Below are 27,359 nucleotides of genomic sequence, written 5' to 3' on the forward strand. Positions count from 1 at the left end.
ATCATTTAAAAAGGGCAGTTCTTAGACACGTCGGATCGCACTACACGCCTCCGATCAACTGCTGTCCAGTTTCATATTGTTTGGCCCATTGCAAACAAATGCCCACAACATGCAGTTCCCTTAACAGTGTTCGCTTTGAAACTGGTTGATATGGTTTCTCGTTCATTGACAGCAACAATTCCTTCGGGCTTTGATATCAGTTTTAAGTGGCAAGAAGTGACTCTCGTCTCTGATCCCTGTCGGTTAGTATCTTTCAACAAATCTGTCAGCTCGATTCACGATATGATCATGGCTCTCCGAAACACGACAGCTCTCTTCTGCAATCCTTCCACGTCTGGAGGTCTACCCATGTTACTGTAGTGATCCTTATAACCGACTGACACATACACAACTGTGTCATAACGTACATAAGAGGTGGACGGTAAACGATCGCTTGATACCAGTTCTACACCACACCACCTACAGTACTGAAAAGTTAACAGTGTGCTCTTTTCCGGGGCAGTCTAACATTCTGTCCGATGGTCTTATTAGCGAAAGCATTTGGCATATATTTCTTCCCTCACTATCTCAGGGTCTCCAGTCATTGTTTCCAAGAATTATAATTTTACTGATAATGTCTCCGTCGGAATCTCTTCTGCTTCACGTTCTATTTTCTTTTATATTCCCTCTTGTGGTGTCACCGCCAGACACCAAACTGGCTAGGTGGTAGCCTTTAAATCGGCCGCTGTCCGGTAGTATAGGTCGGACCCGCGTGTTGCGACTATCAGTGATTGCAGACCGAGCGCCTCCACACGGCAGGTCTAGAGAGACTTCCTAGCACTGTACAGCCGACTTTGCTAGCGATGGTTCACTGCATACTTACGTTCTCAATTGCCGAGAAGATAGTTTAGCATAGCCATCAGCTACGTCATTTGCTACGACCTAGCAAGGCGCCATTATCAGTTATTATTGATATTGTGAATCATGTTCCGTCAAGACCGACGTTAATCATTAATGGATTAAAGTTAAGTATTCCACCAGCTACGTTCGTTTTTCTGAAGTCTAATTTCCTTGTCCTGTTCCAGACCTCACGCCAGCCTGCGTGAGCTAAAACGCGTGCCTTTCGGCCTCCCCTAGTAACACGGTGTTGGTTCTCCTGCCAACCACAACACCTCTCACTTGCATATTACCACTTTTTAGTTTATGCCCCATGTAAATTATGGATGCTTGGCCAACAATTCTGCATCACCGTCAGAGCTTGCTAGCTCTTGCCTATCATAACGACGTGAGACTGTCAACTGGAACCTTTCCCGTGAGTCCCATTGACAGGCTTCTGGTAGAAGCCGGTGCCCCACCAGTACATATCATGCATCAACGCCTTCTCCTTCACTATAAAATAATAATTCTGAAGCTGTCTAGCCAACCATGCCATCCGCTTCTGTTCGGTAATTTGGACTCTAGGCTTCATGAAGAGCAGCAGATCACTTAGCCCAGCTGGAGTTCGCCTGACACTCTTAAGGACTCACGTTCGGCTTTCCACACTAGACTGACTACATAGATGTTCACCTCGGACTCTTTCTTGGTGTGCATCTTGCCGAAGATTCACCTTGAGATCTAAAGGGAGCACAGACAACAACAGCTATAGACAACTATTCCTTTCAGTCCTTTATGAATACCCTACTTCAGAAACCATCAACACAAACGATTAGAGACCTAATGGTAGATTCTGCAATGTGTTTTAGCACAATGATGCTTAAAACTAAGACCATTCCCAGATGCATGTTGCGTTTTCATTGCGGGGTTGACAATCATCACCAGAGTGTTCCAACTCTTTGAACCCAAGATAGAAAAATGTTCCTGCTGAGATCCGACTCATAAATCTGTCTTCAAGCTATCAATCAGTGCCATTCACGAAACACTTCGGTTTAGAGCATTCAAGATCTACTTTCTGAACTCCACGATGCTGACTCAATCAACAAGTTCATCAGGACACCAAGCCATATTGGGGAAACAGATAACGAGCTCTCCGACCAATTGACTACGAAAGAGACTTAAGGTGAAGTGTTTCTTGGGTGCAAATTGTACGTAAAAAAGAAACTAAGAAGTTAAAATTACAAGAATTAAAAAAAGTGAAATACTAGGCCCTGGAATACCTGAAACCGTCCTCAGATGTCAAAGAAAGTCCGGCAGTCGTGGAAATCTTGGGATATAGAGTGGCAGGATGTTACTACTTCCAGTAAACTAATATGATTTAGGAAACCTCTATTGCATTCCTACCGAACTTCGGAGAAGGGATTCAGCACTTTATGTGGTCTACGTATCGGTTTTCCTAGGATCACTGAAGATCTCATCTCAGAAGGGTCTCACGTCAATGTGTGTGTGTGTGTGTTTCAGTGTATGCGTGTGTGTGTGTGTGTGTGTGTGTGTGTGTGTGTGTGTGTGTGTGTGTGTGTCTGACCTCGTTTTACACTATCCCATTGACTGTACGTGCTACTCTGGCCAGATGAGAAGAGAAATGATGCCAAGCTGTTACCTGGTCTCATATTGGCAATCAAGTGAATCCTAATATTCATAAGATGAAGTAAGTTTTACACAAAGTATGACGATCCTCTCATATTTACGTCGGTGTTTGTTGCGGATAAGGAAAGTGAGCCTCTCGCCCCAAAAAGAACCCCAAGGAGCCTCCAGCTGCGTTCCACATACATATCGACATACCGAATAAGTTCCTTTTGCCTTTCTAGATTCAACAAACATTAAACTTCCTGTTTCCCGATGATCTATCAGCTTAAGTTGGAGTGCGGAATGACTATGTAGTACGGTGGGTCCTACACGGCACTCCTTTAAGCTGCAGATACTTTACCTTTGGCTATCCCCTGCATTCGCTCCATGTCAGTATATAAAAAAAAAAAAAAAAAAAAAAAAAAAAAAAAAAAAAAAGTTTGAAATTTGGGCGCAATAGGGTAAGGGGGATGGTTGCTGCTGGGACCTAAATTCCCAAAAATGTCTTCGTTTTTGCAGAATATTAATTGTGTATAACGAAGCGAAATTTGTTAACATCTAGTATAGATTTAAGTGTCAGGAAGTCGTTTCTGAAAGTATTTGTATGGAGTGTAGCCATGTATGGAAGTGAAACGTGGACGATAAATAGTTGAGACCAGAAGAGAATAGAAGCTTTAGAAATGTGGTGCTACAGAAGAATGCTGAAGATCAGATGGGTAGATCACATAACTAATGAGGAGGTATTGAATAGGATTGGAGGGAAGCGAAATTTGTGATACAACTTAGAAGAGGGGATCGGTTGGTAGGGCCGTATTCTGAGGCATCAAGGGATCACCAATTTAGTACTGGAGGGCAGCGTGGAGGGTAAAAGTCGTAGAGGGAGACCAAGAGATGAATAACTAAGCAGATTCAGAAGGATGTAGGTTGCAGTAGGTATTGGGAAATGAAGAAGCTTGCACAGGATACAGTAGCATGGAGAGCTGCATCAAACCAGTCTCTGCACTGAAGACCACAACAACATTATTACGAATTGATTCATAACTGGTTAGCTGACGTGTCAGGTAATTGCCCTCAAGTCAGGTTGGCAGAATGCAGAGAGAGCGGAACATTCCCTTTTTACCACCCGTCGCCCTCCTCGGGTTTTACTGTAATGAAGTTATTTTACGATTTCCAGGTTGATAGATGAACTGAGTACCAAAGCTCCAGATAGCTGTGAGTTGAATAATGATTTCTTAGCAACAACATAATAGCACTGGAGCTAAGAAACTGTATTTCACTTTGCAGGCATTGTATATATGAAATAATTCTCGAAAGGATTTTTGAGAAAACGATGGGTAAAGTTCCGACTAGTTCAGTCTTAAAAATAAACTGCCTGACAAAGGAACTGAAGCACCCAGACGAAGAGAAGGAAACGAAACGAAACTTATCTGATTAGAAGGGTATGTGATATTTCAGTGACTACAAAATCTAGTCAAATTTACAAATAATTGGGAACTTATTAGTATTACCTCACACACCCTCTGGCTTGTTTGCATGCACAGATTTTGGGAAGGATATCATTAAGCTAATGCATCCTATTCTGAGGAAACCTGGCCGATAACTGTTGTACCGCATCCTGGATACCCTTTATAGAGACACCAGAACGAAGTTCACGACCGAGCTGATCCACCACATTTTCTACTGGGGACAGATCTGGAGACCTCAGTGACCACAGCGGCACCTCGACACCACGTAGACAGTTCAGAGACACGTGCAAAACGTGGCCGAGCAGTGTCCTGTAGCAAAGCAGCACCTAGACACTGTAACGGTCGCTCCCGACTGCATGAAGCAAAAAATAAGACCGCTGTGCCTCTCCAAAACGTTGGAAGAAAGAGACCTCTCCCCAGGTGACCACCGTATTCGCCGAAGACTGTCATTCGGTATAGTACACAACTACAACTCATCACTGAACACGATCACATACTGTTCAACGGAAGTCATTTCACTACTCCAAACGCATCCGTTTGTGTTGTAGGATAAACAGCAACCTGCGCGTGGGACGGTGATGCCCTACTCCACATGCTGCTGGTCTCCAACCAATGTTGCAGGTTGATACAGAATATTAAAGGGAGTGAATTATTCGTGGATGGCCGGTGCTGATGTGAAGGGTTGACGATGTGCATGGTGCAGAGTAAGGCGACCTTCCTTTTTGATGACCAGACATGGTCGAGCAGAGACTTGACGAGTATGCCTGTCCATGTTTCCATGCAGTCCAACGTCGGGAAACTGTCATATCCGAATGTCCCACAAGTCTGGATTTCCAGCCGTCCCAATGAAGACCCACAATGAGGCCCCTTTCAGTGTGTATGGGGTGCCGATAACGCATTCACATATGGGTATGCCACATTTCCTTGTCCTTCACAGTGGTAGCTCAACATCTAACGCTGCTCACGCAACTTACATATCTTACTTGGCCTCGTAACAGTTCTAAACAACAACAACGCTAAAGCGCCGTCATGGCATTTATACCTGCCACAGAGAATTCCAACTGTAATCATTAACATATCCTCCGATGGTGTGTTCGTGTACGAAGTTTCATTGACATTGGGTTGTGTCGTGGGTGTTTCACTGTTGATGCCGGAAGTGCATTTCAGATCGCTTCGTCTAGAATCGATATTGATAAATTCTAAATTGGCAGTCAACACGGAATAGCAACAGAAAACTTGTATCAGATCCATGTATCACGAATTCGTAATATCGTATGACGTACCGTTACCTTAAATGAGGAGCGGTGTAAAGAGTTTTATTGAAGATGTCTGAAATTAACTGCGATCTTTATGGCGAAGCATTATCTCATAAAATACGTTAACGTGCTCTAATGGCTATCCATCGTGTAAATTGTACGAAGAATTCTATTTATTGATAGAAAATGTTATTTTTCCTCAATCAATCATCACAAGAAGAAGCTGGATTTAGTCATGTTTGTCTTTTAATTGTCTCTGTACATGTGGAAGCGTTTCTCTGTACACTTTCTGCAGACAAAGCACCGTATTATTGTTTCAGCGTTCCTTCAAATTTTGAGAAATAGCACGTTGTCAATATGCAGTCTCTTGTGTGGCTCTACAATAACTGAAATATTGCTTTTGGTCCCTGCATCCGCAGGGTGTAACTTTGGAATCTCTTGACCCTAAATGGTTTATTAATGAAAACTGAAATAGTCAGTACACCAAATTTTAGGGAGAATCATCAGACTAAGTTATTAAAAGGTCTCACGTAGAAATGAATTAAATTACAGATATTATTCTGAATGTGATTTTAAAGACGGTTACTAATGAAATGAAAGCTATTAATTACCAGATTTGAAATGAGTGGTAACTTCTTTAAGACATGTCCTTCGCACTGACATAAAAACCGTGTATTCGTGAGCTCTTCACATATAGGTAATAAACTGAAAGCTGTAAATATTCTAGTTGGGGATGCGCCAAGATCATGGAAAACCACAACATCACAACATACCACAAAAAAAAGGTCAAGAGCAGTGTGATAAGCTTCACGTTGTACCTGATTTATCAGAAGAAAAGGATTAAAAAAAGTGATATTCCCTTCATATATGTCTCATGAAAGTTATGTATAACAGTTTAGGAGACAGTATGATAAAATGCTATACAGCAGTATTAATAATGAAATAGAAAGTAGTAAAAGTCTTAACTAATTAGGAACTTAAGCACAATATTTTACATTTGAACAAAAATAAAAAAAAACTTTTTGCCATTTTTTTATTTTGGTTCTCCAATTTATAGATAGAGATCCCTTTTCCTATAGAGCTCAAATTTGGCTTTACCTTTTTCTCCTCGTGCAATAGCACCTAATTTCAACCAGGGGGTGAGGGATGACGGGTGGGGGATGGGGGTGGGCGTAGGTGGGGGAGTGGGGGTGGGAGGAAGATAACACAAGGAAATATAAGAGTCAAACTATTGTGGATAGAGAGCCTCATACTGCAATACGAGCTCTGGAAGCCTTTAGTAAGACTCTCGCTAGCACCGCGACCTTCTGCCATCCTCCCAGTTTTCAAGAATGGATTGCCGGCCGGGGTGGCCGTGTAGTTCTTGGCGCTACAGTCTGGAACCGCGTGGCTGCTACGGTCGCAGGTTCGAATCCTGCCTCGGGCATGGATGTGTGTGATGTCCTTAGGTTAGTTAGGTTTACGTAGTTCTACGTTCTAGGGGACTGATGACCTTCGAAGTTAAGTTCCATAGTGATCAGAGCCATTTGAACCAAAGAATGGATTATTTGTCTTTTATTCTTCATTACCCAAGAGTAGTCTTTAGCTAACTGGATACTGGATGACGTTTCATAGCAAATAGATTCGATTTTCAAAAGGATATCTGTTTCTCCCCCTCCTCATCGTCATTAACAATAGAGTTAATCTAGAATAAAGGGACTGTGACCTTGTGGCACAGTCCCTATAAAATCAGACGCATCATGATCGTCATCGTCACCATCACAACCAATGTTTGCAATAAGAGTGCACACTTCTAATCACCTGTGAACCTATCTTCATTTTAGAAGGGAGTAGAACACGAGCGATTTTTTTAAAATATTCTGATCTGTCAGAATTGCTTGCTGAGGTGTAAGAATGGAAATTTTAAAATGTATTCAGATTACCCGATTTATATACAAGTGCTCATGAATGAAGCCAACACAGGTAACAAAATAATTTACATATCCGTTTTATTACGATCCTTTTTATTTTTTGATATATTTGACAGATAAAAGACAAAAACACTCCACTTGGACGCCTCTCTATGTCTCTCTCTCTCTCTCTCTCTCTCTCTCTCTCTCTCTCTCTCTCTCTCTCTCTCTCTCTCTCTCTCTCTCTCTCTGTCTCTCTCTGTCTCAAAGTAAGCGCACACACACACACACACACACACACACACACACACATGCAGGCAGAGAGAGTCATTGGAGGTGGAAGGGAGAGAGTACGCATTAGATGTTAAGGGAGAATCTACAAGTGACCATAAGGCAACAACAGGTCAAGAAATACAGGGCGGTCGTGTTGTTTCCGCTACAGAATTCGAAGGCTGTTAGACTACAGAATACACACGACTCATCTTACACATTTGAACACAGTAAACATGGTTTCACAATTTCAGCAACACAATTCTATGGGACGGCCCTTGAAACCACGGTGAACGTCTTTTCAAGTGAAAGGTGAAGACGGTGGCTGGTGTGTTCCTTCTAACATATGAAACATATTTATTTTGTCATTAACATTTTAATTCTAGTGGTCGAAGTTTCGGGTCTCATAGGTCCAACACGACGTACCTATTGTGATACAAGACGTTAAACTTGTTGTCACGACTAGGTACACCTGATGTATCTCATGGAAGCGAAAGTGGCATTTAAACATCTTGTCATGGCTACGTACCTTTGTTGTTCTCATGGGACCCAAAGTGCCGTGCGTCGCCGTACTTACCCGTGTAGCCAAAGCGTTATCAAAGCATTCAGAGAAGTATTTTAACGTGCTGCAGTATGGAATATTTAATAGAGTTCACATTCAGAACACGAAACAGTGTCAGACCGTAGCCGTTTCTTAAGTTCAACAGAAAATAATTGAACTGAGTAATTTTGCTCTGTATGAGAAATATTAGGTTAATGCTTCAGTTCGTAGCGGCTTTCCTTAAGTTCACAACAGATACACATAAGAGATACCTTAATCATCAATAATATATTCTCGTTCACTATTTAGTATTGTCCACCAACGCTGGGGTATCTCTTAGATTCCGCGACTGTAGAAATCACGTGGTTCTGAGGCAGAGAAATCATAGAGCCACTTTCGGATCTCGTTTTCATCCGGAAATGAAGTTGCACGAATGTTGTTCAATCTCCTGTACAGTGTTTTTGTCAGCCTAGCAGAATGAGGGCGGGCTTTATCTTGGAGTAGCATCACTTCACGCTGACCTTATGGTTGTTTTAGATTATGTCTGCAAGATGTATCACATGTTGATAATAAATGTCAGCAGTGATGGTTACATCTCGGGGAAGCAATACGTAGTATACCGCACCGTTGCTGTTCCCCCAGATACAGAGCATTATCTTTTGCGGATGCGCGCAAGTCGTTTTACGGGAAATTACTGCTTTGTTTGGGCTCATCCATTCCTTTCTTTTCCTTATGATAGCACAAAAACACCATTTCTCATCACCAGTTACCTGTTTCAAAAAGAAAAGAAAAATTGTGTTTTGATCGATTATGATTATTATGATTACGTTGATTATGGAAAAACAATAATGCTACGAACTTATGCACCACTCTAATACTATAAATTATCACCGACCGAAGTGGCCGAGCGGTTCTACGGGCTTCAGTCTGGAACCGCGCGACCGTTACAGTCGCAGGTTCGAATCATGCCTCGGGTATGGATGTGTGTGATGTCCGAAGGTTAGTTAGGTTTAAGTAGTTCTAAGTTCTATTGGACTGATGACCTCAGAAGTTAAGTCGCATAGTGCTCAGAGCCATTTGAACAATTTTTGAATTATGGGAAGACGAAGTAAGAAGACCGACGATGGTAAATTATGTCACTGACTTTGCTGATTTAGTCAAGCTATGTTAGTAGTAAGGGAGAGCGTTGTACCTGGAAGATAGTATACCTAGGAACGCATTATGTTTCCTGACTGCTGTTTCAGTCTAATGCCCGATTTTAGAATCACTGAAAGAACGCACACTAGAGACCACCATAAGCAGTTTCCGGCATTTTCCTGAGTTTTCGTTATTTTGAGGCATGAGGTTGTCTTCTAGGAGCGTTCATAAATTGTAAGAGTTCTACATATTTAAGTGTTGCGTAATATATTAAGCAAGTGGAATATCATTTATGTATACCTGAATTACATGAATATATAACAGAATGAGTGGTGTGACGTAAAACACCACCGAGTCAGTGTTTAGCAACCGAAGGTAAGTTACCACTTTTACGCAGGCCGTTTCTAAATGTGTCACTCAGTTTTCTTTTTCGACGACTATTGGTGAATAATTGTGTTACTCCTCATTTATTAATCAATCTAATCTTTTTTCCTTTTGTTTGGTTAGGCTGCAAATTATGGCCCAGTACTGCTTGACCTCAGTCGCTTCTACACAGAAATTTTGATAGCAGTCTACAAACAAGTATTGATTACAGTCTCAGTGGAGTAAGGCCTGCGTTCAATTATTTTAAAATAATGTGATGTTTATTCGTGTTCCAGAGTTGCCGCCGTTGGTTCCGCCATGATGGTGATGAAGCCGCTTTTGACACTCATCTGCTTCATGGCGGGTAAGTACTGTGAAACGAAAATCTAATTTGTGCTGCTGTTCTTTGAATACTTGAGTTGGTGCAATCCGTGTTCGCCGGTAACATTGTGGTTATATGGAAGAGAATAGAACGCTCCTATGTGATATTAGCGAAAGCTGTCGTCAGTAACTGTAAGAGCATATAGTGAACGCTTAGTTGCAACAAGAGTATCATAAATTACCCCATAATGACCATTTTATGTTATTAAGGTCTATTTAAAGTTAATTTGCAGTACATTTTGTCATTTCCAACACAATACCCCATTTTAATCAAAGACTGCGTGTATAGTCACCCGCAGTTATTTCGTAAATTTTGATGCACACAAAACTGAGCTATCACTGTTGTGCTGTAGAATCACAAAAATGCCAGCTAAAGTAAACAATTTGACTCCTTCTCTTCAGTTAACTTTTTGTTTGATATCCCGATGAAGCTTATGCGTCGAAGTTCATTCATTATAAATCCCTAGACCAATGTGTGAATAGACTGAACATTTTCCAAGAGTAGCAATGCCGTATGCCATTCTGGACGGAAGTTTATCAGTTGGCATCGACGTCAGAAGTGCCTTTGAAAGTACTCTCCTGCTGTTTATATTCATGACATGCGGTATAATAACTGCTTACCGAAAAAACTACTAAGAAACAGCTTATCACGAAATAAGGGTATATGTATGGAAAAGTTTGTCCACATGAAATTGTATGACATTAAAGTCGGCTGCCTACCACATTTGAACGCTGCAGAAGTACTCACAACTATTTCTTAGCTTAGAAAAGGGTAAAGTTAAGAATACTAATCAAAAATACAAATTTCCATAAATTTGGCTACAGGAACATTGGTTCGTACATGAAATAATTAACGTCATTAAAAGGTAAGAGCTACAGTTGTGACTAAGCAAACTGCAGAAACTAGATAACAGTCAGTACATTTGTAAAGTCTAATTTTCTTCTTAAGAAATATAGCTTATGACGTAGCGTAGGACAGTCCTTATTGGAATGCTACTCGAGTAGATTTGATCATTTGACCCATGTCAGTTTGACGAAGGAGGTAGGTGGAGAACATTTAAAATAATTTTATTGTTTTTCGGACTCCCCAATCACCTTCCTATAGATGTAACAGATCTGAAGGAAATGTATTAAGACGGAGCTTAGTATAGGGTACTTGTGCAAAAGCTTATTTATTAGTATGCAAATATAGCAAATGTGTTTATAGTCAAATTCCAAATATAAACGGTCGCAGGTTCGAATCCTGCCTCGGGCATGGATGTGTGTGATGTCCTGAGGTTAGTTAGGTTTAAGTAGTTCTAAGATCTAGGAGACTAATGACCACAGCAGTTGAGTCCCATAGTGCTCAGAGCCATTTGAATCATTTGAACCAAATATAAAATCATTGCTTTATATGCCTGAGAAAAAAAGTGGAACACCCAATAGGAGGCGGGGGGGGGGGGGGGGGAGGAAGGAGTAAATGAAATGAAATTCCACGGATTGAGAGAGATTGTGGCGTTATTTCAGAGATTATAAAACTCAGCCGTTTTTTCAAATAACTTGACTTAATGACCCCACCTATACGTATGACGTTATTCTCTGTCTTGCCTCGAGACACGTACCGGATTTGGCTGGAAGGATATCATGAAGACATTATATCCTGTCCTGAATTAACCTGCCTCATAACTGCTGTAACTGGTCTTTGATATCCACCATATTTGTACTGGGACAGAGTTGACGTCTGCGCTGGTCCCATACACAATCTACTAGCGACAAATCTGGGGATCTTGCAGGCCACAGGAGTACCTCATCATACATGGTCTCAGGCAAGTGTACCTGTTTCTTTGGCTCATTAGCGTACATATTAATATGTATTTTGATGCTAACAGTATAGCAACCGCGGCTGGTACCAGATGTTTCAGACGTCTGATGTTACACAGTAATGTCTTTGCGGTATATACAATCGAAAAAATGTGATTTACATTTACTGTATCCCCTAGTCACAAATCATGGGGGTTCTTGTCGGTCACGTACGAATTACTATTTGTAATGAATACTACACTGACGAACCAAAGAAACTGATACACCTGCCTACTGCCGTTTACGGTCCCCGCGAGCACGCAGAAGTGCCGCAACAAGACGTGGCATGGACTCGGCTAATGTCTGAAGTAGTGCTGGAAGGAATTGACACCATGAATCCTGCAGGGCTGACCATAAATTCCTAAGAGCTCGTTTGCAAATCATATCCGATGTGCTCAATTATGTTCATGTCTTGGGTGTTTGGTGCCCACCAGAAGCGTTTAAACACGGAAGTGTTCCTGGAGCCACTCTGTAGCAATTCTGGACGTGTGGGGTATCGCATTGTCATGGTGGAATTGTCCAAGTCCGTCGGAATGCGCAATGGACATGAACGGACACAGGAAGACAGGATGCTCACGTACGTGTCACATGGACAGAGTCGTATCTTGACGTATCAGTGTTACCATATCACTTCAACTTCATACGCCCCACACCTTTACAGAGCCTCCATCAGCTTCAACTGTCCCCTGCTGACATGCAGGTCTACAGATTCATGAGGGTGTCACCATACCCGCACACGCTCATCCGCTCGATACAATATGAAACGGAACGTGTTCAGCCAGGCAATGTGTTTCCAGTCACCGACAGTCCAATGTCGATATTGGCGGGCCCAGGCGAAAGGGGAAACCTTGTATCGTGCAGTCATTAACGGTGTACGAGAGTGGCTTCGGTTCCGAAAGCCCAAATCGATGATGTTTCTTTGAATGGTTAGCATGATGGCACATGTTGATGACCCACATTGATATATGCAGCAATATGCAGAAGGGTTGCACTTCTGCCGTGTTGAACGATTCTCTTCTGTCGTCGTTGGTTCCGTTCGTGGAGGATCTTTTTCTGGACACAGTGGTGTCGGAGATTTGATGTTTTGCTGGATTCCTATTACTCACGGTACCGTCGTGAAAAGGTCGTACGTGAAAATCACCTCTTCATCGCTACCTCGGAGATACTGTGTCCCATCGTCCGTATGCCGACTATAATATCACATTAAAATTCAATTAAATGTTGATAACATGCCGCTGTAGCAGTATTAACCGATCTAACAACTGCACCAGACACTCCTTACCTTGTCTGGTCATTGAAGACCGCAGCGCCGTATTATTTATGTTTGCATCTGTCTGTTTCTGAATACGTATGCCTATAGCAGTTTCTTTGGTGCTTCAGTGTATTTCCAACATTTTTTTTTCTTTTTTTGTTTGGTCGCCATTATCAGGTGACAACTGTAGGCCATATCCGCATATGAAAAACAAAAATGGGGAAGATATAAAATGTAGTGTGACGAGGGCCTCCCGTCGGGTAGACCGCTCGCCTGGTGGAAGTATTTCGATTTGACGCGATTTCGGCGACTTGCGCGTCGCAATGGCGAAGAGAGATGGTGACATTTATTAAATGATGACAGACGTTACATATCCAAATAGATAAAGATTTCATACCCTGAGTCTACAGGAACAGGAAATGTTTAAAAAAAAAAGCTAATAGTACGCTTTTGGTTTTCTACTTTCTTGTGGGAACATGAATGAAGTTGTTGGTGCAACGTAATTTATGCAGAAGAAAACTGAATGTGTATTTGTTTGGCCAAAATTAAAGTGGTGTTCCGTGGTCCCATGATCCTTTAATATTTCCAGAAGTGGAATCGATTTTCTTAGTTGTGTAGAAAATGCCTTATTTTATATGGTATGGATTGCTTTCAATGAGAATTTGTGCTGAAAGAGATGAGTCGCAATTAATCAAAAGCTCTTCTCATGTATAGTCCACTTAATAATGCCACAGAAAGATCAAATTATACACTGTTTTCCATTGATAATTGTAAGTGATTTTTTTCAAAAGGTTTGCTGTTAGGTTGATAATAGAATAACATCATGGTTATGTGGTTACAAGTACAGAAAGCGAGTTCTCGCGGGATCTAAACTTTTACGAAAGAGTGTTTCGAATTTGGCCACGTTTGAGTGTGTGCAGCATTTTTGTCGCTACGGACAATTTTGTGGACCAGCGGAGTACAGCAAAAATGTTGTTTCCTTTTTAAATGAATATTTAGATTAATTATAGCTTCCACACAGGTCCAGGAGCAGTCATTTCTTTGTCTCACTTTCTGTCAATAGCAGAAAACTGACTCTAATGACTCTCAGCTGTTGATAAAAGTTGTGAAGCCGTGCTCAGTAGAGTGGGTTTTACATAAAAGTTATGTAAAACGTAAATGCTACGTGTGATTTAAACAGTTTAAAAAACTTAATCGACCTAGATGCAAGGAGGAGCAGAAGTGACAAACCTAGCCCTCTGAAAGTGAAGAAATAACTTCACTATGAAATAAAAAGAAAGCAGTAACCAAAATAAAGACATTTTGTTCGAATGTGCACATCTCTGAACATCAGTCTCCGCAGTTCATGGTCTTGAGGTAACGTCACTGCCTCTAGACCACGGAGTAATGGATTCGGTTCCCTACTCGGGCGGCGATTTTCTGCACTCCGGGTCTAGGTGCTTGTGTTGTCCTAACTGTTTCATCTCATCTTCATCGAGTCCCAAGTCGATGAGTGGCGTCCAATGGAACCACTCGCACCAGACAGTCGAATAACGCTAGGCAGCGTCTCCCAGCCAATAGTGTCATATAAGTATTTCAATTCGTATATATATTAATGGAGTCCCAGTCTGATGCTTGATAACATTCAATAGAGCGGTGCTCCACCACGACCATTGGAACATGCTTAGACTCTTCTGGTCGTGTTGTACACAATGTGGCCTCAATATTGGTGCTCAACACTGTCCCAATCAGTTGCGGGTGGTTTCGGGGAGAAGACCAGACAGCGAGGTCATCGGAGTTATCGGATTAGGTAAGGACAGGGAAGGAAGTCGGCCGTGTCCTTTCAAAGGAACTATCCCGGCATTTGCCTACAGCGATTTAGGGAAATAACGGAAAACCTAAATCAGGATGGCCGGACGCGGGATTGAACCGTCGTCCTCCCGAATGCGAGTCCTGTGTGCTAGCCACTGCGCCACCTCGCTCGGTGTCCCAATCAGTGACGGCGGTCCACCTGCATCTATCCGGTGCGTGATATGGGTTGCAAGAATTGCAAGGTTATACGTTCTTGGATACATAGTTTAATCATTATCAGTGTATCCTTCAAATTATTAACCCTGAACAAGGTATTAATAATCAGGGCTACAACGTTTATGATCTAATATCATTATAATAAGCGAATAAATTTGCTGTTGTGACCAAAAGTTTACGAAACTACACACAAAATCATAAGAAATGTGGCCTAACAATATTAAACCGAGACAAAAATTCTGTCGTAAACTAAATTAGTAAGTCAGTTTGTGAGAACGAACTATTTATTTAACAATGAAATACACATTAAAATTAAACTAAACTATGGAATTTGATGTTGCAGTATGCTTATTATCAAAATTTCGAGAACATAGTTAACTTGGCATTTGTTATTTTATCATCCTAACTTTCATTTCAGTTTTCGGGCTATTAGTTGCAATATCTCGTAATTGAGACGTTGCTAAAACTGTCAAATAAAAATGATTTCTCATTGTCACCCAACAAAGCCTTGTGCTTCCAAGAACTACTCTCTACATCAGACGACTCAAGAGCAGAATATTCAGAATTCACAATATTATTTGAACCTAAATCTAAATGATTAAGAGACAAAATTACAGCCAACAAAATCACTTAAATGTAACACAGTTTACGGTACACTTCACTTTTCAATCACGTTTCCTATTTTCTTTCATACTTATTTTTCTAAAATGCCACAAATAGCTTCAAGATTATTGACTTTTCTCCACTTTTTCATGACCCAGCCCTGGAATTGTATATAATCGGTAACTCGAGAGAAGTGTGAGGGTGATTGGTCCAGAGAGAGCGTCAGTGAGACCACTTTATCTGTAAGACGTTTATTGTGGGTGCCATGGAGGAATGCTGATGCCTCGTCGGCACGTCGTGACGCTTCAGCCATAGTTCAGTGCCTCAGACGCGTGCATAGAGGATGTTGGCAAAGCAGGCGCGGCCCTAAAGACGTTCCCCGGTGGCCCCGTTCAGCTTACATGTTATTAGCCCTCTCGATAATCACCCCGTCCCGCAGTCAGGAGGAGTCTGCCGATTGTGCTCCAGGTCGCTCCTTGTCGTGCAAAGAGGCCCTGGCCATCCATCATGGTCAGACCAAACGGCAGCAAGTATTCACAAGTTGATTAGGAGGTTGCGCGAATTCTTCTCGACTCTGTGATGTAAAGATGGCAGCAAGAGAATCATCCACGATGACCTAGCGGACGTTGAGAGCTCACTGTTCACCAGTTTTCTCATCTGCAATGACACAGCAGACTACTGAAGCAGATCATGGCTGTGGCATGCATAAGGTTTATGGTGACGAAATCAGCAAGCAGGCTAGCCATCAACGAACAGCTCGTCGCAGTTTCACGTAAACTCAGTAGACTGTCATTCTCTCTCTTTCTTTGACATGGACAAAATGGTAGCACGACAGAATGTGTCTTGTGCTCCGAAAGTTGCGTTATTTATGAGAGGTAAGTCCCGGCTTATGACGCGGAGGCTCTAAATGTATTATCGTATTTGTCCCCGTTTATCGGACCTGTCTGCTCTGCTTGCTTTCCTGTGATGATTTCAGTTCTGTTTCTAGGCAGTCGAAATCGGCTTTTCTGTCAACGATTGACTTTGTATCAGTGCTCGGGTGCAGATTTACGTAGTGTAACCACACAGTGCCTTGCTAAGAAGTGCAGAACTGCTTATATTTCTGTCTCCACGGTCACGAGGTCTACAGCATTGGCGGTACACAATGCTGATATAAGAATTGGTACATTAGTTCAACTCAACCTACACCATTCCGAGCTCGCCTAATCGAACTTAAATAAAAATTTTATTCCCACAGAATAACGTTATTCCCCCGTGCAGCATTCCTCCCTTAATTCTAAAAACTCGTCCTGACTTTTGCATCAGCTTTGCTTCTGCACCATTTTATAAATTTAATTATATAAAGGTGCCTGGTGGCAAGTCTGTTGGACTCGTAATTTAATTACATAGGTTGCTTCCTTACTCTGCATTATCATTCAAAAGTTGGATCCTTACCCTATAATTGTACATGGTTATTATTATTTGCAATTAACTTATTCGACGCTGCAGTTTATGCTAGGCAATGACTCGACAGGTATCTGAAATGTTGGTAAGTCTGGCAGATGTAATCTCCTATGCCTGTGAGAAACGTAAACTTCGCAAATTGCTAAGAGTAACAATACTGAATATAAACATTGTAACATTATGGCTACTTCGTCCTCGGTGCTCCTGGTATTGTTTAATATGTTTTTAACATTTGCCCCATGGAAATTTTGTCCTGCTGAGATCCTGTCAGTGTATGTATATAATGTATGAGAACGGGATTCAAGATGTTAGTAAGGTAAGCCGCATTTTTAGTTGATATGACCTCAAACGGTTTCTGTTGTTGTTGTGGTTTTCAGTCCAGAGACTGGTTTGATGCAGCTCAATATGCCACTCCATTCTGTGCAACCTTCTTCATCTCCAAGTAACTACGCAACCTACATCCTTCTGAATGTGCTTAGTGTGTTCATCTCTTGGTCGTCCTCTACGATTTTTACCCACCACGTGGCCCTCCAATAGTAAATTGGTGATCCCATGATGCCTCAGAACGTGTCCTACCAACCGATCCCTTCCTCTAGTCAAGTTGTGCCACAGATTCCTTTTCTCCACAATTCTGTTCAATACCTCCTCATTAGTTACGTGATCTACCCATCTAATCTTCATCATTCTTCTCTACCACCAAATTTCGAAAGCCTCTATTCTCTTCTTGTCTAAACTATTTATCATCCATGTTTCACTTCCGTACATGGCTACACTCCATACAATTACTTTCAGAAACGACTTCCTGACACTTAAATCTATACTCGATGTTAACAAATTTCTCTTCTTCAGAAACGCTTTCCTTGTCATTGCTAGTCTACATTTTATATCCTCTCAACTTCAACCATCTTCAATTATTTTGCAACCCAAATAGCAAAACTCATCTACTACTTTAAGTGTCTTATTTCCTAATATAATTCCTTCAGCATCACCTGATTTATTCGACTGCATTCCATTACCCTCGTTTTGCTTTTGTTGATGTTCATCTTCTACATCTACATACATACTCCGCAATCCACCATACGGCGCATGGCGGAGGGTACCTCGTACCACAACTAGCATCTTCTCTCCCTGTTCTACTCCCAAAGAGAACGAGGGAAAAATGACTGCCTATATGCCTCTGTACGAGCCGTAATTTCTCCGAACTTATTTTTGTGGACTTTCCGCGAAATGTAAGTTGGCGGCAGTAAAACTGTACTGCAGTCAGCCTCAAATGCTGGTTTCCTCAGTAGCGATTCACGTGAAGAACGACTCCTTACCTCTAGAGACTCTCACCTGAGTTCCTGAAGGCTTTCCGTAACACACGCGTGATGATCAAACCTACGACTAGCAAATCTAGCAGCCCGCCTCTGAATTGCTTCAATGTCCTCCCTCAATCCCACCTGATACGGATCCCAAACGTTCGAGAAGTACTCAAGAATAGGTCATATTAGTGTTTTACAAGCGGTCTCCTTTACAGATGAACCACATCTTCCCAAAATTCTACCAATGAACCGAAGACGACTATTCGCCTTCCCCACAACTGCCATTACATGCTTGTTCCACTTCATATCGCTCTGAAATGTTACACCCAAATATTTAATCGTTGTGACTGTGTCAAGCGCTACACTACTAATGGAGTATTCAAACATTACAGGATTCTTTTTCCTATTCATTTGAATTAATTTACATTTATCTATATTTAGAGTTAGCTGCCATTCTTTACACCAATCACAAATCCTGTCCAAGTCATCTTGTATCCTTGTAGTCTTCGAGCCACTCACATACTTGGGAAACAATCCCATGTGCTCGTATCTTAGTTAGGAGTCTGCAGTGGGGCACCGAGTCAAACGCTTTTCCGAAGTCGAGGAATATGGAATCCGCCTGATACCCTTCATCCATGATTCGCTAGATATCATGTGAAAAAGGGCAAGTTGCGTTTCGCAGGAGCGATGCTTTCTAAAGCCGTGATGGTGCATGGACAGCAACTTCTCTGTCTCAAGGAAATTCATTATATTCGAACTGAGAATGTGTTCGAGAATCCTGCAACAAACCAATGTTACGGATATTGGTCTGTAATTTTGAGGATCCTTCCATCTACCTTTCTTATGTACAGGCGTCACCTGCGCTTTTTTTCCAGTCTCTTGGGACTTTACGTTGGGCAAGAGATTCGCGATAAATGCAAGCTAAGTAAGAAGCCAATGGAGTAGAGTACTCTCTATAAAACCGAAATGGAATCCCATCAGGACCTAGCGATTTATTTATTTCCAACCCATTCAGCTGCTTTACAACCCCAGGGATGTCTATCACTATTTCCTCCATACGGGAATCTGTACGAGACTCAAACGGCGGTATGTTTGTACGATCCTCCTGCGTGAAAGATATCTCAAATGATAAATTTAAATTTTCAGCTTTCGTTTTGCTGTCTTCCGTTGCCAGGCCAGACTGATCAGTGAGTGACTGGATGGAAGCCTTCGACCCGCTTACCGATTTTACGTAAGACCAGAATTTCCTTGGGTTTTCAGCAAGATCTTTTGCTAAGGTATGACGGTGGTAGTGGTTGAATGCTTCGCGCATCGCTCTTTTTACAGCAGCACGAATATCTGCTACCTTTTGCCTGTCCTCATTCTCTCGATCTTTCTTGTACCGCGAGTGCAACTGCCTTTGCTTACTGAGCATTCTCCGAATTGCGCTGATCTTATATCCTTCTTTGAAGACACTGTCCATTTTGTTCAGCTGCTCTTCCACACCATTTGCTGTCTCTGACAGAATTACATGTAGTCAGCAAACCTCAAAGTTTCTGTTCCTTCTCCATGGATTTTAATACCTAATCAACATTTTTTTTCTTTTGTTTCCTTTACTGCTGGCTCAGTATACAGATTGTATAACATTGGGGATAGGCTACAACCCAGTCTCACTCCCTTTCCAACCACTGCTTCCCTTTCATGCCCCTCGACTCTTATAACTGCCGTCTGGTTTCTGTACAAATTGTAAATAGCCTTTCGCTCCCTGTATTTGACCCCTGCCACCCTCAGAATTTGGAAAAGTGTGTTCTAGTGAACACTGTCAAAAGATTTTTCTAAGTCTACAAATTATAGAAACGAAGCTTTGCCTTTCCTTAATCTATGCAGAATGAGTAAATTGACGCAGCAATGAGTGTAGCTGGGAGGCGAAAGACTGTCCCGGCTATCTCACACGTCGTACCGTTGACCAAAGTAACACCTTTAGAAAACTTCGAATTTTACCGTGCCTCGAGGTTCCCTTTCTCTGAAACTGTTCATAATTGCTGTTTCTGGCACAAAAACTGAGTACAGCCAATCGATTTCTATCTTTTTCTAATGCAGTCGTCGTGTTGATACTTCTTTCTGGCACCGTGTTGCTTACGTTCTCCCTAAAAGCAGTTGAATCTCTCATATCTGTACATCACTCAGCGATTTCCTGGCTGTACAAATAGTGATTTTCTCCCTTACACACTCTTGTAGCTCGCTCAGTGAAATAACCCGTGAGCATCTCCATGCTCCGTAATGATTAGCACTTCTCTCATCGTTACTTGAATCCATTTTCCTATTTCCTGTCCATTTAATCGGATAACTGAGAACCACCACCTAAGGAAAGGAACTTTCTCAATCCCCTCTCTCCTTTAAAAACACACATATACCCACGTAAGTAATAATACATGATTATTAGAGAAGTTTAGTAGCCCATAATACAACTCTGAACAGATATTCATAGATATAAAAGAACTAGACTTAAATACTGCTTGATACGCCTTGACCGTTATGCAAAGGTTATGCTACGCTTATCCTGCCTGTCTACAAGCTTCCTAGCATTCCTAGTTGTTCCCGCATATGAACGATACCTGTTTTGATTGGAAACTTTATTTTGACACATATTGGCGAAGTCTTCTCGATGTCCTTATGTAAAAATTTCTTCTTTTTCCCTTTTGGTGAGTACAATCTGGTGACCAGTGCTCCCTGATCCACTATATTTTCGGTAACATTTCATGCTGTGAGAAATGTTCCAGTTGTTCCAATGCTTTAGTACTGGCTCACTCATATTCTCTTTAGCAAATTTCTTAACCGATTCACTGTATGTTACTAACTTAGGAATCAAGAAATCTAAGGGGGATTTCAATTCCCTACTGTGCACCACCTGAAAAGGCAAATTGCCTGTACCGGTATACACTTTAGAGTTATACGCACGTTTCTGTACTGCAAATATGTTTCTTAGTCAATGTGACTACTGCCAATATAATAATTCAACATTTTAGGAACTATTTGATGTATTTGTTTTGTTATGACATTAGCCTGGGGATGAAATGGCGTCGTTTGTAATTTCCAGATACGTAGCTTTATAACTGTTTGATTACACTTACCGAAAGATTTGTGCCCTGGTCCATAACTATGGTATCAGGGACTTCAAATTTCAGTGTCCAATTATTCACCAATGTCTGCACAACTGTATTTGACTGCTGATCAGGAATCGCAACCGCTGTCAAGAACCTCAAAAAGTGATCTATGATCGTGGTTATTACTTAGTCAGGCATGTGTCGTGTTAAAAGGTCCAAAAATATCTATACCAATAATTTCAAAACATTTAAATGCCTTTGGTAGCTTTTTAAAGAAATTTTCTGATAAATAAAGTCAACTGTGTGTGTACAAAGCATGCAGTCCTTTACATATTGCTCAACATCGTCTTTCATTGTTGGTCAATAAAAGATTTCTGCTACATGACTGTCTGCCATTCAGCGTCCTCCAAGTCCTGATAACAAATGAGCATGTGTTTGATGTAGCACATCATTCATGTACATTGCAGGAACCACAATGAGCAGTGTGCTTTTCATCATTCTGCAGAGCAAGCCTTCATGCATCACGAACTGTGGCTATATCCTCGCTACCAGACAGTCCTTGGCGATCATCGTTGCTCTCTGATATTCTGTTAAACTCTTTCCCAGTGCCTCTTGAACTGCGATTTTTTTTATGTAGGGTATTCACATTTGCGTTTTTTTACCCAGTTTGTGGACTAACTCGTGACTGACGTAACTGAGTTTGAGTGCCCATCTTTTTAACCAACTGTGTGGCTATTTTAGACCTAACAACTAATTCAGTAATTCATGGTCTCTGATGAAGTTAAATATTCATCCATGTAAATAGCAAAGAAAGTACACTACCTCCTATATTACTGCTAAAATCTCCATTACGATGGTAGAATAATTTTGATCTGCGTTTTTCAGCTGTGTTGATGAACACAGAACTTTTTCTTCCTGCCCATTAATGTTCTATCTTAAAACACAACCAACTGCCCCACTGTTAACATCACAGGAGAGTATATTTTCCTTCTCGAAATCAAGAAGAACTGATACTGGATTAGAAACTAATGCTGCCTTCAATGGCTCGAATGCATTTTGACATTCAGCCACCCAGGTAAAATTCGCATCCCTCTTGAACAGGTGATTAAAATGTTCCATGGCCTGTGCTAAATCCTTCACAATTGGGCAATAATAATCACATAAACCCTGAAATGACCGCAGTTGTCTTGTCATTTGTGGCACTGTTAAGTTCTGTATTATTTTTGGTACATGATGATCGTTTCAAATGCCTTTCCAGCTAATCGCATGCCCAAAATAATTTACTTGTCTCTGCATAAAATGTCACTTGTCTATGATAGATCATAACCTGCTGAAAACATTTTCGAAGTCCTCTACATGCTCTGGCTAATCCCTCAAAAATACGACAATAATGTCCAAATACAACATGCAGGTTTATGGTCTGGTTTGAACCCAGCAGAACCCCTTCTAACAAGTTGTGTAACGTGGCTGGTGCGTTTTCAGCCCAAACTGCATTAGTTTATACTGATAATATCCCAAATGGGACGGTGAAAGTGAAGTCTCTCTTCCAGCTGGTGGTACCTGCTTCTCGCTGTTGTAAAATATTGCACTGCCCTAGATTGTGTGACGTTTGTACAATATTGTGGACCAAATATGCATCTGCCCCTTTTCTTGCTATTCAGCAGTGATAAACACAGCGGAATATTACTTCCTGGCAGAATCAGTTGACTTTTGTGACATTATGACCATATTCATGCTTCTAGGGCTTTTTGCAGATGATGCTGGGTGTATCGAGAGGTTCTAACAATGGAAAATTGTACTGAAATGCAGGAGGACCTGCAGCGGATTGACGCATGGTGCAAGGAATGGCAATTGAATCTCAATGTAGACAAGTGTAATGTGCCGCGAATACATAGAAGATAGATCCCTTATCATTTAGCTACAAAATAGCAGGTCAGCAACTGGAAGCAGTTAATTCCATAAATTATCTGGGAGTATGCATTAGGAGTGATTTAAAATGGAATGATCATATAAAATTGATCGTCGGTAAAGCCGATGCCACACTGAGATTCATTGGAAGAATCCTAAGGAAATGCAATCCGAAAACAAAGGAAGTAGGTTAATACTGCTCAGCAGTGTGGGATCCGTACCAGATAGGGTTGATAGAAGAGATAGAGAAAATCCAACGGAGAGCAGCGTGCTTCGTTACAGGATCATTTAGTAATCGCGAAAGCGTTACGGAGATGATAGATAAACTCCAGTGAAAGACTCTGCAGGAGAGACGCTCAGTAGCTCGGTACGGACTTCTGTTGAAGTTTCGAGAACATACCTTCACCGAAGAGTCGAGCAGTATATTGCTACCTCCTACGTATATCTCGCGAAGGGCCCATGAGGATAAAATCAGAGAGATTAAAGCCCACACAGAAGCATACCGACAATCCTTCTTCCCACGCACAATACGAGACTGGAATAGAAGAGAGAACCGATAGAGGTACTCAGGGTACCCTCCGAAACACACCGTCAGGTGGCTTGCGGAGTATGGATGTAGATGTAGATGTAGATGTAGATGGGCTATCACTGCATTCTGTAATACCATCTGCTAGCTACTAATCTATAAACTCTTCCATTGTAAGTTGTGGATGTCTTGCTAATCGGTACAGATTCCTGTGGACTGGAACGCTTGTATGTATGTGTACAGTGCTGTGTAAACGATGTTGCTTGTACGGGACTACCCATGTTAAAGAAACCTGTAGTGATAAGGCTTCTATGGCCTTCTGATCATTGCCTTGCAAGTAACTGCTTTTAGTTTGTATCATGGCTGCATCGATGGTTTGCTTGCGACACCCGTCATTCTCTAACCTGTCAACATTTTCTTTATCTAATACTTCTAATATGGCTACCAATCGACCCTTTGACAGGCTAACCACATCCTTGCCAATGTTACTCAGGCTCAAAGTAACCATGGGTGCACCATTAATACAATTCTCGTGCACTACAATTCCGTACATAAAGCAATGCAGTCCATCCAAATCTTATTTTGTTTTACTGCCTCTACCACATATAATGATTCCCATGGCAAGTCGCTATCAACAGAAATCCGCGCTAACTTACTTGCACCTGCTGGTATTTTATCATGGGAACCAATAATTAATGTGTGTGTATGCTGTTCCGCCAGCTTCATACGTTTCACCTACGGAATGATAATACCTCCATATGCTCCTGGAAGTCACTTCCAATACTGATCTTGATGAATGTCATATCCAAAAACTCTACCTTGTTAGCAATTATAATCTATTACTTAGGGAACACTATCTCGTGTTACTGATGAGGTACAGAGTGACAACTGACATGCGCGCACCTGTGTCCACCACACACTTTTGTCCTTTACCTTTTACATGGCCTGACCTACAGTTTTCCGTTAGTGCGTCTACACTCCTGGAAATGGAAAAAAGAACACATTGACACCGGTGTGTCAGACCCACCATACTTGCTCCGGACACTGCGAGAGGGCTGTACAAGCAATGATCACACGCACGGCACAGCGGACACACCAGGAACCGCGGTGTTGGCCGTCGAATGGCGCTAGCTGCGCAGCATTTGTGCACCGCCGCCGTCAGTGTCAGCCAGTTTGCCGTGGCATACGGAGCTCCATCGCAGTCTTTAACACTGGTAGCATGCCGCGACAGCGTGGACGTGAACCGTATGTGCAGTTGACGCACTTTGAGCGAGGGCGTATAGTGGGCATGCGGGAGGCCGGGTGGACGTACCGCCGAATTGCTCAACACGTGGGGCGTGAGGTCTCCACAGTACATCGATGTTGTCGCAAGTGGTCGGCGGAAGGTGCACGTGCCCGTCGACCTGGGACCGGGCCGCAGCGGCGCACGGATGCACGCCAAGACCGTAGGATCCTACGCAGTGCCGTAGGGGACCGCACCGCCACTTCCCATCAAATTAGGGACACTGTTGCTCCTGGGGTATCGGCGAGGACCATTCGCAACCGTCTCCATGAAGCTGGGCTACGGTCCCGCACACCGTTAGGCCGTCTTCCGCTCACGCCCCAACATCGTGCAGCCCGCCTCCATTGGTGTCGCGACAGGCGTGAATGGAGGGACGAATGGAGACGTGTCGTCTTCAGCGATGAGAGTCGCTTCTGGCTTGGTGCCAATGATGGTCGTATGCGTGTTTGGCGCGGTGCAGGTGACCGCCACAATCAGGACTGCATACGACCGAGGCACACAGGGCCAACACCCGGCATCTGGTGTGGAGAGCGATCTCTAACACTGGCCGTACACCTCTGGTGATCGTCGAGGGTACACTGAATAGTGCACGGTACATCCAAACCGTCATCGAACCCATCGTTCTACCATTCCTAGACCGGCAAGGGAACTTGCTGTTCCAACAGGACAATGCACGTCCGCATGTATCCCGTGCCACCCAACGTGCTCTAGAAGGTGTAAGTGAACTACCCTGGCCCGCAAGATCTCCGGATCTGTCCCCCGTTGAGCATGTTTGGGAATGGATGAAGCGTCGTCTCACGTGGTCTGCACGTCCAGCACGAACGCTGGTCCAACTGTGGCGCCAGGTGGAAATGGCATGGCAAGCCGTTCCACAGGACTACATCCAGCATCTCTACTATCGTCTGCATGGGAGAATAGCAGCCTGCATTGCTGTGAAAGGTGGATATACACTGTACTAGTGCCGACATTGTGCATGCTCTGTTGCCTGTGTCTATGTGCCTGTGGATCTGTCAGTGTGATCATGTGATGTATCTGACCCCAGGAATGTGTCAATAAAGTTTCCCCTTCCTGGGACAATGAATTCACGTTGTTCTTATTTCAATTTCCAGGAGTGTATTATTTACGACTTATCTTAGAAGAAAGATTAAGAAAAGGCAAACCTACGTTTCTAGCATTTGTAGACTTAGAGAAAGCTTTTGACAATGTTGACTGGAATACTCTTTTTCAAATTCTAAAGGTGGCAGGGGTAAAATACAGGGAGCGAAAGGCTATTTACAATTTGTACAGAAACCAGATGGCAGTCATAAAAGCCGAGGGGCATGAAAGGGAAGCAGTGGTTGGGAAAGGAGTGAGACAGGGTTGTAGCCCCTCCCCGATGTTATTCAATCTGTATATTGAGCAAGCAGTAAAGGAAACAAAAGAAAAATTTGGAGTAGGTATTAAAATTCATGGAGACGAAGTAAAAACTTTGAGGTTCGCCGATGACATTGTAATTCTGTCAGAGACGGCAAAGGACTTGGAAGAGCAGTTGAACGGAATGGACAGTGTCTTGAAAGGAGGATATAAGATGAACATCAACAAAAGCAAAACGAGGATAATGGAATGTAGTCAAATTAAATCGGGTGATGCTGAGGGAATTAGATTAGGAAATGAGACACTTCAAGTAGTAAAGGAGTTTTGCTATTTAGGAAGTAAAATAACTGATGATGGTCGAAGTAGAGAGGATATAAAATGTAGACTGGCAATGGCAAGGAAAGCGTTTCTGAAGAAGAGAAATTTGTTAACATCGAATATAGATTTATGTATCAGGAAGTCGTTTCTGAAAGTATTTGTTTGGAATGTAGCCATGTATGGAAGTGAAACATGGACGATAACTAGTTTGGACAAGAAGAGAATAGAAGCATTCGAAATGTGGTACTACAGAGGAATACTGAAGATAAGGTGGATAGATCACGTAACTAATGAGGAGGTATTGAATAGGATTGGGGAGAAGAGAAGTTTGTGGCACAACTTGACTAGAAGAAGGGATCGGTTGGTAGGACATGTTTCGAGGCATCAAAGGATTACAAATTTAGCGTTGGAGGGCAGCGTGGAGGGTAAAAATCGTAGAGGGAGACCGAGAGATGAGTACACTAAGCAGATTCAGAAGGATGTAGGTTGCAGTAGGTACTGGGGATGAAGCAGCTTGCACAGGATAGAGTAGCATGGAGAGCTGCATCAAACCAGTCTGAGGACTGAAGACAACAACAACAACAACAACAACATTTGTGTAATTATCCATATCACTGAAAATAATTTTCAAAGGGCGAAGCAGTCCCGTTCATGTTTAACGGA

General features: G+C 42.3%; 1 protein-coding gene across 1 annotated transcript in view; it reads left to right on the forward strand.

Moving 5' to 3' along the window:
* The window catches only part of LOC126298115 (Down syndrome cell adhesion molecule homolog), a 1,905,244-nt gene that overhangs the window by 306,728 nt on the left and 1,571,157 nt on the right, over nucleotides 1-27,359 (forward strand). The window contains exon 2 of the mRNA XM_049989435.1: nucleotides 9,697-9,764. Within this exon, the coding sequence (XP_049845392.1) occupies nucleotides 9,719-9,764 (46 nt within the window). The 5' untranslated portion in view covers nucleotides 9,697-9,718. The remainder of the gene's footprint in view (nucleotides 1-9,696; nucleotides 9,765-27,359) is intronic.

The sequence above is a fragment of the Schistocerca gregaria genome, chromosome X (assembly GCF_023897955.1).
Source record: "Schistocerca gregaria isolate iqSchGreg1 chromosome X, iqSchGreg1.2, whole genome shotgun sequence".
Lineage (NCBI taxonomy): Eukaryota > Metazoa > Arthropoda > Insecta > Orthoptera > Acrididae > Schistocerca > Schistocerca gregaria.